Source organism: Haemaphysalis longicornis, unplaced genomic scaffold (assembly GCF_048455015.1).
Source record: "Haemaphysalis longicornis isolate Haplotype H1 unplaced genomic scaffold, Haemaphysalis longicornis Haplotype H1 scaffold_3, whole genome shotgun sequence".
Classification (NCBI taxonomy): domain Eukaryota; kingdom Metazoa; phylum Arthropoda; class Arachnida; order Ixodida; family Ixodidae; genus Haemaphysalis; species Haemaphysalis longicornis.
The window spans coordinates 224,346,047-224,360,442 of NW_027526335.1; the positions used below are offsets into that span (position 1 = coordinate 224,346,047).

The 14,396-nt window shown below is 47.5% G+C and overlaps 1 protein-coding gene across 2 annotated transcripts in view; it reads right to left on the reverse strand.

Moving 5' to 3' along the window:
• The window catches only part of LOC144176015 (putative D-lactate dehydrogenase, mitochondrial), a 149,952-nt gene that overhangs the window by 35,936 nt on the left and 99,620 nt on the right, over positions 1–14,396 (reverse strand). For both annotated transcript variants that reach the window (XM_077705118.1, XM_077705119.1), the window contains exon 5: positions 8,263–8,478. In XM_077705118.1, coding sequence (XP_077561244.1) covers positions 8,263–8,478 — 216 coding nt within the window. The remainder of the gene's footprint in view (positions 1–8,262; positions 8,479–14,396) is intronic.

Below are 14,396 nucleotides of genomic sequence, written 5' to 3' on the forward strand. Positions count from 1 at the left end.
TTTGCTCTCTTTTCTCTGGTCATATTTTGGCTAGTTTCATTAAACACGTATTGCGCAGATTGCACCTATTCAGTCGGAACTGTGTGTTTCTTGTCATATCTTTTTAAGGCATGGCCTTTGGCGGTCAGTAGTACTCAGTACGACGCTCACTGCTGCTTGCCATGGTGCCCACACAGCGCCCAAATATACTTTTGCCAGGTGCCCGTTCTCGGGATGCGTTTCTTTCGCGAGCCCGTGGGGCAACAGGTTTGTTTAACGTTCAGCTCGCTCTCGCTCTTCGTCCTGATTTTACAAAAAAAGACAAAGGGATTCAGGCTATGTGAGCAGCGTTATCATTCTTGTTAACCCAAACAATAGGTGAATTGCATTAAGAATGTGCCTAACCAGTGTTGCGAAATTACAAAGACCCATATTTTAAGTGTTGCTAATAGCTTGACCGCATGATTGCTGAATAGAATAAGAGAACGTGTGTTTTAAATAGGTGGCATGCACTGGAGGCAATACTTGAATACTAGTTGCACTGAAATTTACAGACTATTCGCATATCATCTGTCATTGCAAGCAGTTTGTGTACTATATCACCTATCACCTGTGCAGGTCTACAGGTGCCCTCAAGACAGAGCCAACCAGCCAGCTGCATTCGTCATACCAAACATGGTGCAAGCACTTCATGAATCGTGCCCTCACAGGACTCACAAAAGTGGCCGTGCCAACTGTTCTCCCAGAGTTATTCAGTTGTATTGATGACTGCCTGCAATGCTTCTTGCTACCTTATTGATGCTTCTGATGGATACCGCAACTGTATTCCATCTATTGAACCTTGCCATTAGCACCTAAAATCTAACGCAAGTCTCGGCACTCAATCAGGCGTGACCACTGAAAAGACTATCGTTGACTCAAGGAACAAACGGTTTTTTTTATCATTGACATGCCTCATATCATTAAAACCACTAACAACAGCGTATAGTCTCCAAACTCCACTCGCAAGTTATTGTTGCTGCTAGTTGTAATATTGTGAAAACAGTACATTCACAAAAACCCTTTTACATTATGAAGACTGCCAGGGTAAGAGGTCATGCTAAATGTCGTTTGTCACCATACGTGCTGCCTGTTGTCGGACTGGCCTAGATGAAGAGAACCATGTTGCGACCTACGTTGTCAAATGCTTATGGGATTCTGTAATGTGCCATCATTGTCTCATACACGAGAAGCATATACTGCTTCCCTGTTTCTTATATTAGACTGTTCGTATTGACAGCGGAAGGCATGAATTTGTGTGCCTTAATCGAGCCTGGAACCTGTCGGTTGACTACGTGCACGTACCTAAAATATCCCTGCCTGGCCCTTTGCCTTTACTGGGAAGGCAACGCTTTCGGAAGGTAACCCGGCTTCTTGGGAAAATGCACCCTTGCAAGGAACCAATAGGAAGTTGATTTTTTTCCTCTTAACCTTTTGCGTGTGCACCTCCACATAAATGGGATTTCTGTTCAATTACTGCTACTGATTTGAAGTTGCCCCGAGGCAATAGATCTCATTAGCGTTCATCAAATAAGCGAGGCCATCAAAGCCAAAGTTTTTCCCTTCTTTCACATCCTAACTGGAGAAATTGCCAGACTAAGAAAATTATCTGCGGAGATAGTGGTTGTACACAGTTGCAAGTATCCCAGTGTCTAGATTATGTTATGGTTGATATTTTAGTACGACTACAACAGCGCACAGCGTCTGAGGGTGTCGCAGATACAAGTAAATCTGTGGATGGCTGAGTTTCTGGGTTTTCTGCATTTTCAATTACCGTGGAGAAAAAATCCTTTGTGTGGTTGTGATACCTTTACTTGTGCATTTTTTTTCATTCCTGGAAACGTATTTTCCTCTCACTACTGTGTATCGTCTCTGTTGTGTATTACTCAGTTTATTATTATATGTGTGTTGCAAAGAATGATGACAATTTGAACTTGTTCCGTTTAGTGCCATGCAATAAATATTTCTTCATTTATGGTGTGTCTCTTTTATGTCGCTCGGCAACATGTGAACACGCGACAGAATTCTTAACCAAATGTGAGTGGTACTGTAAATTGCAATTTCACGTTTTCAGAAAAAGGTTTTTTTTTTTTTTTTTTTTTTTTTTGTAAAAGCATACGGGCACTAAGCCTGAGAATGATATATTCAAATAAACACTAATTATTGCATGAAAGCGTCCGAATACCGTACCGATTCCCGTCGCTGTGAGCAGCGCTTTCCAGCCCTTCAAACTACCCGCCAAAATCGGTGTCCGCGAAACCGAAACCGAAAGTGAACGTACGAAAGTATGGTTAGTAGTTTGGCTCTCCGTCCGCTCGGTGCGCTACACTACAGTACAGTCATTCGGCCGCAGGGCTCTATGGGAGTGTCCACTCTTACCAGTATTTCTTTCTCTATGACGCAACACCTCCCCCTCTCCCATGTCGACAATCAGTTCTAAGAACAGTGAAAGCTGGTGGTGTTACCTCGCTGTCGTAAACGTTATCGTGTAACCATGACTCAGTCACGCCAACAATATGGAGTGAATGGGTGGCGACCAGTGAAAGAAAATTCGGAAATTTATTAACTAACCTTCGGGCATTAACATTAAGGACACGCAATGGCTCTTGTATGTTACATGGGCGTCAAGGGGTTACAGTAGCAGCGTGGGATGCGGTTTTTGGAGGGCGAGAAGGAACCCTGACGAGGGTGTCAGTGTTATCGTCCCAGTTGTACCGAACTTATCAATAAACGCGTGGTCGAAGCTTAAGCGAAAAATCGAGCCTTTATCGCGGAAGGGCTTAGCTGCCTCACATGTTCTGAAAAAGTCTTCTGAAATGGGAAAGTAAGAAACTGTAAGCTATGTGGGCTTATTTTTGTTGAAGAAGTATGCTCCTGAAGATGTAAAAAATTTCTCTATCAGGCGACCTCGCGCAGATGTGCGAGAAGAGCTCCAAAGAGAACTGTGCGCATTAAGGCCGCCTATGAGAATACATGGTTCGGGCAGCTGGTCAACCAACGCCTCGAAGAAAAAACTCGAAAGTGCAAAATCAGGACGAATGTTATCAACCTATAAATATTATTGTGCGTATTGTTACAGCCTCAAGGACAGTGTTCAAGGTGATAGGGTTGCACGCTAAGGATTTCCGGGCGATAATGGCCACACCGCCCGTAGTGTGTGTGCAGCCAACCCTATCCTTTTCGAATACCATATAGGTATTTAAGAAATTTGTATTATTGGAATTTAAATGTGTTTCTTGAACACACCTTACACTTGACTGATTAGCATGCAGAATCTCGTACACGTCGTCAAGATTATTCAGTCTCTGCAGTTCCATTGAACAATAGTTTCTCTTGCCATTATGATGTATTAGAGCTACTGGAGTGTGACTATTTGCGTAAGGTCTTTCGGGACTTGCACTCTCGGAAAGGTTTGTTTTAAATTCTCTGGAGGTTCAGATGGAGGAACCCGATCTTTTCGCTGCGAAGCAGACAGGAAAGGTCCCACATCCATCACATCACATCAGATTTGGAAGGGGTACCCGGCGGATCGGAGCCCCGGACTTGGCACCCTTTCTGGTGCTCTTCGTTCGAGCCGCGACCACCGAGGGCGTCAGAAGCGCCCCAGGTGGAACAGGCGGTGCGGCGGGGATAGGAACTGCTGCGGTTTCCTCCGTCTCCATCTCCTTCGTGCTGTAGCTGTGCTTCGGGCCGGTGCAGAGGAAACAATGGATGCTGCAGCATCCCCAACGGACGTGGTTGCCGCCACAGCCACTGCTGACTGAGCAGGCGGTGTGGCGACGGGTTGGGCTGCCGGAGGCAACCCGAGTGGGTGGGGGGCGGGGGCGGGACCAGGTGTGATTCGCGGTACTGGGTCCCCGTCGAAACCAGACGCCTTTCCGCTCCCCCCTCCTCCCCTCCCCCGCGAGCTGCGTCAGTGTACCTCCCCAGGGGGCTTTCTTTCGCGCCTCCGGGAAGGTGATGTTTTCCGTGACTTTGATGTTGATGATTTTCTTTTCGAGTTTGAATGTCTCGTAGGCTCGCGAATACGCGCCGTGCGGTACTTGGCAGTTCACGCAAAGCAATTGATTAGAGGGACAATTATCAGCGGGATGACCTTGTTGCGCAAACTTCGCGCATGTTAGTTGACCCCGACAGGAGTTGGTACCATGCCCGAACCGCTGGCACTTGCAACAGCGCCGCGGATTCGGGATGTACGCTCGGACGGAGCACTGGATGAATCCTGCATTGACATGGTCCGGAAGAGTTGAACGGTCGAATGTGAGGATGATGTGCCTGGTAGGTATTTCCTTATTATCTCGTCCTATGGATATCCGCCTGACTGCGGTCACACCCTGATTTCTCAGGCCTTCTAGCAGATCGGTTTGCGTCTAGTTTGCCAGATCTGGCTCCGAGATCACGCCCTGCGAGCTATTGAGGCTGAGGTGGGGCGTGACCTTGATGCCCAGATCGGCAATACGGGTCTGGCTCACGAGATTTGTGGCCTGTTGCTGTTACCAGCAGTTCTCCAGTTCTTTGCTTTTTGGCTTTGTAGTGTTCTACGATTATTTCTTCTATAAATTTCGAAATCAGAAACACGGACATTGAGGCAACAGGCTTGTCTTTTTTAAGGGATTCGATAATCAAGAATCAGGGATAATTATCAGGTTTTGGGAGAGTGAAAGTTGGAAGGGGTGGGTACGCAACGTCAGTGCGGCCACTTTTCAGGGACCGATAAGGTTTACGGTTTTTTTTATTTAACCATGAGGCATTGGAAAAAAAAAGCAGGGGACAAGGGTACTTCCTTCTCAAACCTTATGCCGATAGCTTGAGAGGTCCTGGAGCTCCTTGCCTGGTAAACAGACAGGGTGCCCATCCGCCGGATCTTGACCTGGGCTGTGGCGGCCACCGTTTGAGGTTTCTGCCCTTCACTTTAAAACACATGGCCACGGTTGGATACAGCTTATGTTTTGGGAGCTCGGGGTCCGCGGTGTCGCCAACACCGTCACCAAGGTTACTCAAGATGCCCCGTACGGGGGGCTTGGGTTGAAAAGTTTAAGTGGCTGTAAATTCATATACAGTGCCACAAAAACGCAAACAAGAGTGTGTAATAGTACAACTATAAAACACGCTGTTTTAAAGCTAACTAAACTCGTCTGCCGGAATGGTTGTGCCCGCTATTCTGGAGACCAAGCTGGTAGTTAACCATAATGTAAATTTTTTGGAGAAACTCATTAAAGGTTTTTATTTGGCCAATATTGAAAATAATAAATTGATATGCTCACAGAGGTTTGATTGCCGTACCTATGAAAACATCGCCTCCACGGTGAACCGGCGTACAGACCATCTGCCAGTGCTTTCGCGGCGGCAAATCACCCGCTCAGTAAAGATGTCCGGGCGCGTTAACATATCTGCTGCTACTGCGAAAAAGAACCCAAAGCGAACTTTTCTTACCGCAAACTACCGTATCTAGATTGTGGGATTGTACTTATTTAAATATGTACCCAATGGTCGCTCGTCAGCACTAATGCCCCCTCTTGCTTATATTAAAGCACAGCCTTCTTAGCATGAACTAATGGAGCCAATTTATGCAAGCGAAGCGAGTTTCGGCCATTTGGGCTACCTCGTAGACATAACAGTTGACATTTAAGAAAGCATATCGAAGAATACACTGAAGATATGGACAGAAATGCTGTGTCTATTCGATTACATGCTGTGTGACATGTGACATTCTGTGTCTATCCCGAAGAGCTGCGTTCTTCCAGTAAAACCCCATGCGACATAGATTCTGAGGCACATTTGCCTCTGTAGTATAGTTACTAAGAAATGTTATGTTCAAAGATTGTTGCATTGTTTTCTGTATGAGCGGAAGAATGCAAATAAAATTCTGACATATGTAGGGCGTGTCGATAAAAACAGTTGCAAGTCAGCGCTTGTCGTGTCTTTTTGTGTTCCTGTCCGGTCGAATTATACACTGTTGTTTTTAAAGTGGACCATGTCCAACCAGCCCGTCTTTCAACCCCTATATAGGAACCACACTTCATACTTGTAAACATTATTTAGCTTCTCGAGAAAAACGCGCCCTGGGCATGGGGAAAAAAGCACCGAAGTCCTTTCGATGTGCTTGAGGAAATGATTCGATCATCGACGGTGCTGGCGTATTGAGATGAGACGAAGCCTCTACATCTGTCTGTAGGGGTGTCCCGTGACGGCATTGGCGCAAGTATTGCTCACAAGGATGGGTACGGCAGGGAGGTCCCCATTGCATTCGCCTCGCGAACTCTGGGAAACGCAGAGAAAAACTACTCGCAGCTTGACCAGGAAGGCCTTACGGTAGTTTATGGTGTTCTCAATTTTCAACAGTACATTGCTGACCGGCACGTGAAAGTACTAACGGATCATCAACCACCCCTAAGCACTAAGCAAAAAGAAACAGGTCCCCAATACTTCACCCTAGGATGACCCAATGATGTCTCACGTCAGCCACCTATGACTCCAATTTGGTGTACAGGCCTGGAGGGCTGCATCAAAATGGTGACGCACTCAGTAGGCTGCCATTTTTCAACCAAGTAGACGAGCCATTGCCTCCTGCGGATGTACTCATTATGCCTCTTACGACAGGCCCAGAACTTTCGCCACGGGAACTCGCGGAGTTGACCCGGCAAGATCCGGTCGTGTCCCGCGTGATGGCAGCTGTCTCAAGCATAGATATGCACAAATTTCCCAGACATGAGTTCTCCGCTATCACAAAGCTTGAATCTGAGCTTTCGCTCGTCGAGGGTTGTCAGAGGCACCAGACTCGCCGTTCCGACGAAAGCGAGAAAGACTAGCCTGTGCTAACTCGAAACATCCTCTACTTACTGCATTTTACTAGCGAAAAACAGACGCGGACGAAAAAAAAGTACGAAGGACACTCGCTAGTCCTGTGTACTTCTACGTCCGCGTCTGTTTTTCGCCAGTAAAATGCAGTCAGATAACCAACTAGCCCAACTTTCTACCTTAACTGGCCTCTACTTAGCACACGTAGCAGCCAAGAAGGCATGCGCTTGAGGCTACTTTTGGTGGCCAGGTATTGACAACGACATCGAACGCCGGATCAAAAGTTGTGCAGTTTGTTGCTAGCATCACCGAACGTGGCGTTCGCTGATTGGGTGAACGTCTAAAGCTTCGCCTCCAGATTGGAAGAGCGCGACAACCTCCTGGAACAGAGTTCACGCAGAATGCGCTGACCCCGTCGAGGGGAGGACGTTGCTAATTATCGTCGTCGCGTACAGCAAGTGGATTGAGGTGCGCTGCAAGCGGAACATACAATGACAGACGCTGATTGGCAAACTACAAAACCAACTTGCAACTTTCGGCATTCCCGAAAGGCTGGTAGCAGACGGCGAGCCGTTCTTTGTTTCTTCGGAAATGGAAGATTTCCTAAAGGGGAACGGGGTAACGCACGCTACAAGAGCTACGCCCAGCTACGAACAGGAAAGCAGAAACAGTGATCTTTGAGATAAAGCAGTCCAAAAGACCAAAAGTGGACATTCGCATGCAAATTAGCTCGATATCTGCTCATGCAACGCACGTCTCAACGGTGACGGGCAGACCTCCAGCCGCGCTCATGTTTGGTCGCAAACACTCAACCGCACTTGAACGCATTCAGCTCCCACCAGCTCAAAATGAGGCATGTGACCACAGCAGTGCTAAATTGCCGCCTCGAGTAGCGGCCGTAGGATAATCGGTATTACGTAACTAGATACGAAACCCTACTAGGGTAAAAAGAACCGTATTTCAGAGACTTGGACATCGGTCTTGGTTAACCAAGCACAAAATAGTTCGTCCGCACCTTGACCAGATTCAGCGAGGTGCAGAAGCCAACCCTACGGAAAATTTGCCGCCGCCGTACGCGACAAACGCAAGGGTAGCAAGCGATCAGGGTACAGTGCCGGCTCCACGCATGATCGACACACCGACGGAAACTCCTAATCACCGACGCCTGTCTACCATCGGCGCGCTAACGTGAAGAAACGACTTTCGCGGACCCCGTGTCGAGTAGTCCTCGCTGCCCGGGTTCTGTGGGCCCAAGCGTAACACCATCTACATTTTTCTAACAACGCACTTAAATGCAGACGATGGCAGTCTACGGCGGAAATGAAAACTTCAAGTTCGCTGAGGGCGGTGACGGCGAGTTCAGAGCTAGCGCCATCCGGTCTAGGCGCGACTAACTGGTCGCTATAAACAGTGCTGTAGAAGCGACACAAATAGCGCAGTGTATACCTGTTCACGGACAGCCGGCTCGGACGGGCCGTGGAACTCCATGAAGAGCGTGGGCGTCTCCTTGTAGCTGGTCTTGTTGTACGCGTTGCAGGCCCGCATGGTCGCGTCGTCCAGGAACTCGATCCGCGCCACAGGGATGCTGCACTGCAGGGTCTGCACCACGGCCTCGCACGCGGCCGCCACCGTCGGGAAGGGGCACACGGCCGCCACCACCACCTGCCACACCGCCACCCGAGCCACCAGTCACCGTCGCGAAAAGTGGACACTGTAACGTGCTATTATTGTGTCCTCAGGCAAAGACTGCTGTTACAACTTTAACACTTTGGCACTTTGACAGTTACCAGGGTACGGCGGCGGGACGATGGATGAGCATCATCGCTATACTTGCTTGAGTATCGCCCATCGACGCGTTTTGACAGCTGTCACGTTCCAGCTGCCTTGTATTTGTCCCTGAGTGACAGAAAGTGCTGAGCAATAACAAAGTTTGGTACATTTTTCTTTTGTATTTCTCTGAAGGACATGTCACATTGAATTAGGCAAGTGTCCCACGGAACAACAGGCTCATGAATAGAGGTGCAGTAAACATCAGTAACAGGAAGTTGGAAGTCCTATACGAGGCGTGACAGTGCTAAAGGAAATGGAGGTGCTATGGACGGTCGTTTTTTAAAAAGTTGAATAGTAGTGCTATTGTTCATGATGGTGTTCAAAGGGTGTTTCTTCAGGGAAGTGATCTTTGCAGCATACATCACAGATGTGCAACTGCGCTCGTACTCTAGGTAACACTGATTGGATTCAACATGAAGAGATGGAATGGGGCTCGTTCGATATGCACCTGTGGCCAAGCGAAGCCCCAAATTGTATAATGGGTCCAGCATTTTCAGGGCTGTTTTGCTTGCAGACTGGTATACAATACATCCATAGTCTATCCTCGACCTCACAAGGCTATTTAAAAGTGCAAGCAGACATTTCGTGTTCCTTTCCCATGACTGATGGGATAGCACTTTTAAAATGTTCATAGTTTTCAGGCATTTCATATGTAGTAATTTGATATTCGGAATGAATGTGAGTTTGAGGTCAAGTAAAATACCCAGAAACGTTTGCTCATTTCTCACAGGTATGGGCTGACCTTGTAGCGTAATGCAAGGAAGGGGATGGACACCGCATTGCCTGGAAAAATACCCCAACAGCGCTTTATCAGCGTTAAATGTAAACACGTGCTTTTCTCAGCCCATGTAAACAGTCTGTTGACACCTAATTGGAACTGGCATTCACATATAGATGAATTACAGGACTTAAAGCTAACTTGAATGTCGTCGAAATAAGAGGAGTACAACACAATTCGGGGTACAACACTTCTAGCGAATTCACTTTAACAAGGAAAAGTGCACAGCTCAGCATTCCCCCCTGGGGTACGCCATTTTCTTAAACAAAGGTTCTGGACGGTACATTACCCACACGAACACGAAATGTACGATGAGACAGGTCGTCCTCAACAACATTGAGAATTTGACCGCTAAGGCCCAATGACTGCAAATCCTGCAATATACCTTATCGCCATGTTCTGTCACATGCCTTCTCCATGTCAAAAAACAAGGAGAAGCAGTGTTGTTTATGGATGAAGGCATCTTTCACCTAGGTTTCAAAAGCAACCAGACAATCTGCAGTTGATCTTCTGGACCTAAAACCCGTCTCATTTTTGTCTAAAACACCATGAAACTCGAGAAAATAAAAACCCGCCGATTTATCATTTTTGAGGTGCTTACATAAACAGCTAGTTAAGGCGATAGGCCTGTAACTAGCAGAAAGAGAGCATTCTTTTCCCTCTTTAAGAAGAAGTACAACAATAGCCTCTTTCCATGTTATTGGAAAGTGACCTATTTGCCATATTTTGTTAAAAAGACAGAGTATTGCATTGAGAGCGTCCCTGTGTAGGTGTCTAATCATGTCATAGCTAATTTTATCCGCTCCATGGGCTGACTTACCACATGTCGTGAGTGCACTAATTAATTCATGCATGTCAAATGGTGTATTGTATCCTACATTCGAACGCTGTTTCACACGTAAGGGCTGACGCTGAGCTGTCTCCTTGTGCAGCAAAAATTTTTGTGTATAATGTGATGAACTAAATACATGTTGAAAGTGTTTCCCAAGAGCATCTGCTTGATCTTTTACAGTGTTAACTACACTACTTACTAGGGGAATAGGATTGGTCTTGTAGCCTTTTAGTTCCATAGTTTCCTAGAATCTCTACAAGAGTTTATAGACGAAATGAACCTTGTCCAACTTTCATTTTTAGCCATACGACGTGTACGCTTTCCTTTGGCGTTTGCCCGTTTAAAGTTGAGCAGGTTGTCGGCTGTGGGATAGCGGCGTAAGAGTGCCCACACCTTGTTCCGTTCAGACCGTGCACGTCTGCAGTCTTCATTCTACCATGGTCTGGGTTTAAGAAAGTTTTGGATGTAGACTCGAATGCTTTTCTGCGCAGAGTCAAGAATATGGGCCGTAATGAGTGAAGTGGCTGCTTCAACGTTTAATGGCTTATTAATGTAGGGGGTAGCCTGGAAAGTTCTTTGTATGTTTTGCAGTCAGCTGCTTGTAATTTAAATGTCCGAAGGGGTTCTGTGACTTGAGAGTCATTGTTTGTAGGTATTAGTTTTACGGGAAAATGGTCACTGCCATAGGGGTCGTTAATTACGTTCCATTGAAGCGTAGGCAGTAAGATTGCGGAGGTCTATTGCTGAATAAGTGTGGTGAGTGGTGTTGTAATATGTGGGGTGTTTCTTATTAAAGATGCAACATCCCAACGACGTGACAAACCTTTCAATGAGCTACCCTCGAGCGTCGGCTCGCACAGATACCCAAATGGGATTGTGAGCATTCAGATGACCGGTTATGAAGTAGGGTTCTGGTAGCTCATTAATTAGGTTTTCAAATTCAACGTTGGAGAGGCGATGGTCAGGCGGAATGTAAAGAGAGCACACAGTAACTAGTTTCCCAAAAACTATGGCTCTAACAGCTACAGCTTCAAGAGGTGTCTGTAGCTTGACGTACTGGCAAGCCAGATTTTTGCAGTATTGCCTCACCACCAGACGGCTGGATGCAGTTTTGTCTGTCCTTACGGAAGACAACATACTGCATTAAAAGTTTATCTGTGATGGGTGCAGGCGTGTTTCCTGGAGGCACAATACCTTCGGTTTGTGACTTGAGAGTATATCATATACATAATCAAGATTATTTAATAGAGCCCTACAATTCCACTGGATAATACTTTCAGCAGCCATAAATAACAAGAGAAGAGAAATATAGATCATGAGATCTTCTTTTTCCATTTAGAGGGTCATAAGTGAAGGAGTTTTGTTTCTGGGGCCCTTGTATAGTCTACCTAGGTCGCCGAGTTAGTTCCCGGTGTACTGATCGAGGGCGACTTCGACTTGTTTGATTTACAACGACCAGATGAACTGCGACGCTCCTGTTGTGTTTCAGGAGCAGGTGTACTTGGAGAGACATCCATGGCCTTATCGAAGGTTTCTGAAGTAGAAGTGTCAGTGGAGCACTGTTTGAGCTAGAGGCCGCAGCCACAGACTGGACATTGCTGCAACTTCAGGGACTGCAGGAGCAGCCTTCTAGGGTTTTGTAGATGCCCGGGATGGCGCCAGATCATCACTCATCTGGACTGAGCTCATGCTTGAGGCCTTAGGCACAGCACCTGAGCTCGTGCTAGAGGCCTTAGGCACAGCACTTGAGCCTTAAAAGAATTGCTGGAGGCACAGCACTGGAGGAGTGTGTAGAAGCAAAAGCCACGGGAGCAACTTTATGCTGCTGAGCGGGGGGCTGTGACAGGACCAGGTTGCACTGGGTGCCCGCATCCACCACACGACGCTCTACCCCCCGGCGAGCAGCGTCTGCGTAACTTCTGCCTGAAAGCAGGGCATGCTTCAGGCGTGCTTGTGCAAAGGTTAGGTTTTCAGTGACTTTGAGTTGAATTTTTTTCATTTTTGAATGCAGGACATGCACGTGAGTACGCAGAGTGTGGTTGACCACAGTTTGGACATTTCACCTGTTAATTTTTGCAGTCATCACTGGTGTGGTCAGCACGTGCGCAGTGTGCAGAGGTGGGTCGGCCACAAGACTGAGTTCCATGGCCATACTTATGGCACTTGAAACACCTTCGAGGACTAGGTATGTAAGGGCGTACTGGACAGGATATGAAGGAAGCATGGACGGATTCAGGAAGCGTTGTACGGTTGAAGGTGAGAAAAATATGCTTAGTTCAAATTTCCTCACCTGCGCGACGCATGGTGATCCGCCGCACAGGCGCGACGCCCTGGTTCCAGAGTCCTTCAAGCAAATCGTCATCTGTCTCCTGAAGCAGTTCCCTCCCAGAGATCATGCCTTTCGTTGTATTCAGGCTACGATGCGGTGTGACCGTTACTTTGAGTTCAGCTAAGGTGTCCTGTTTTAGTAGAGTCTGACTTTGGTTCTTTCGTTGCACTTCTACCAGCAGATCACCAGATGCTAGATTCTTTGCTTGGTAATCCCGGCCGACAATTCTTTTAAGGCACTTTGCAATGAGGAAGACAGGGTTTTTAGCAAGCGGTCATTTTCTCCTTCAGAGTTGATTAAAAGGTATTTTGTGAAAGTTTCAGCTTGGGAGACTGGTGTCAGTTGACGTACCTCGGTGCGGTCCCTTTTAGAAGGCCGATCACTTTTTTTGGGGGGGTGGGAGATAGAAAAAGCCATATGAACATGGAATCAACTCGGCGGCAGAGCCGGTCGCTCGAGACCGAGCCCGACAAGAGAACGTGATGATAAAGTACACAATAAAGTAGCCTGCCGCTATAACCCTATACTTGGTACCAAGGTTGATATCCTTGCACAGGGTGATATCCTTGCACAATGTAGAAATGAGGAAGAAAATAGATGAAAGGACAGGGGTAGCGGCGGAGATAGGAAAGTGAAAGAATGGATAGGAAGAGAGGAAAAGATTCCCCCCGGGGGTGGGTCCGACCGGGGTTACCGTCTGTGAGAATCGGGGGCCGAAGTGGCCTGTTGCCGCTGCTGGGGGGCCGTAAAGGTCGAAAACAACCCCAACTTTGGCTCAGCCACCAGGTTCCCCTTTTCCCCGGACACGGCAAAGCCACGCACAGCAGGGACGTGGGTGGGTCCAACCCACATGTGCTCGGTTCCGTGGTGTTGCATGACACCAAGTGCCTACTTCAGTAGGCACCCCTGCTGAGCTCGGGACTGTGGTGGCGTTACTCACCAAAACACCTTGAGCACACAAGGTGCCCCTGCGGGGATTATAATCGAGGAACATCAGTATTACTAATTCGGCTAGAAGTAGCAGTGCTGCAATTTTCGCGTGAAATATAAACCGCCTTTTGTGTCTATTCGGCGAGGGCAGTAGCTATCATCACCGCCATTTCGAGTGCCAACAGCTAGCGCAACCACATGTAAAGCTGTGGTTTAATGTGAAGTAGCCTAGCAGGCCTATCCGCGTTTGCCTCTTTTCACTCACGCTACTCGTGGTTGCAGCGGATCACCCGTCAGCCGAAGGTATTAATACTTCAACGTACGTCACAGAGCAAGTGCCAGCTCAGAGCGGCACTCACCGGAAGGTTTAAAATGACAAGGCCCCTTGTGAGATTTTCGCCCTTCAGGATCAGGTGACCTCTATCAGGGGGCAGATGGTAGAGCGCATACGAAAACGTTGCGACGCTTCTCAATCCTAAACACCCCCAACAAACGAAGCGAAGCGCAGGAAGCAATAAGCCTTAATATTCCGCCTGCTACATCGCCAATCCGGTGCATCATACAATGAAACTGCCGCAGTTTCCTTTTAAGGTCCCCTTTTAAAATCACAAGTGGCAGCCCCTTGCCCTACTTCTGAAAGAAATGCGCTCATCCTGTAAGATTCCAAGTTATACGACCTTTGTAGATCCGGCCATCCCAACCTACACTCAGCATCTCACTAGGAAACATTTTCAGAGCCAGGCCGCCGTCTCGGTCCACAACAAGCAGTGTAGCACAAACGGGACAAAGAAAGTACAGAGCACAGAGAAGTCATCATTGTAAAGGTTACCCCCCGGGGGGCAAACCAATGCTTATCGTGTCGGTATACTATCCGCCAGGTA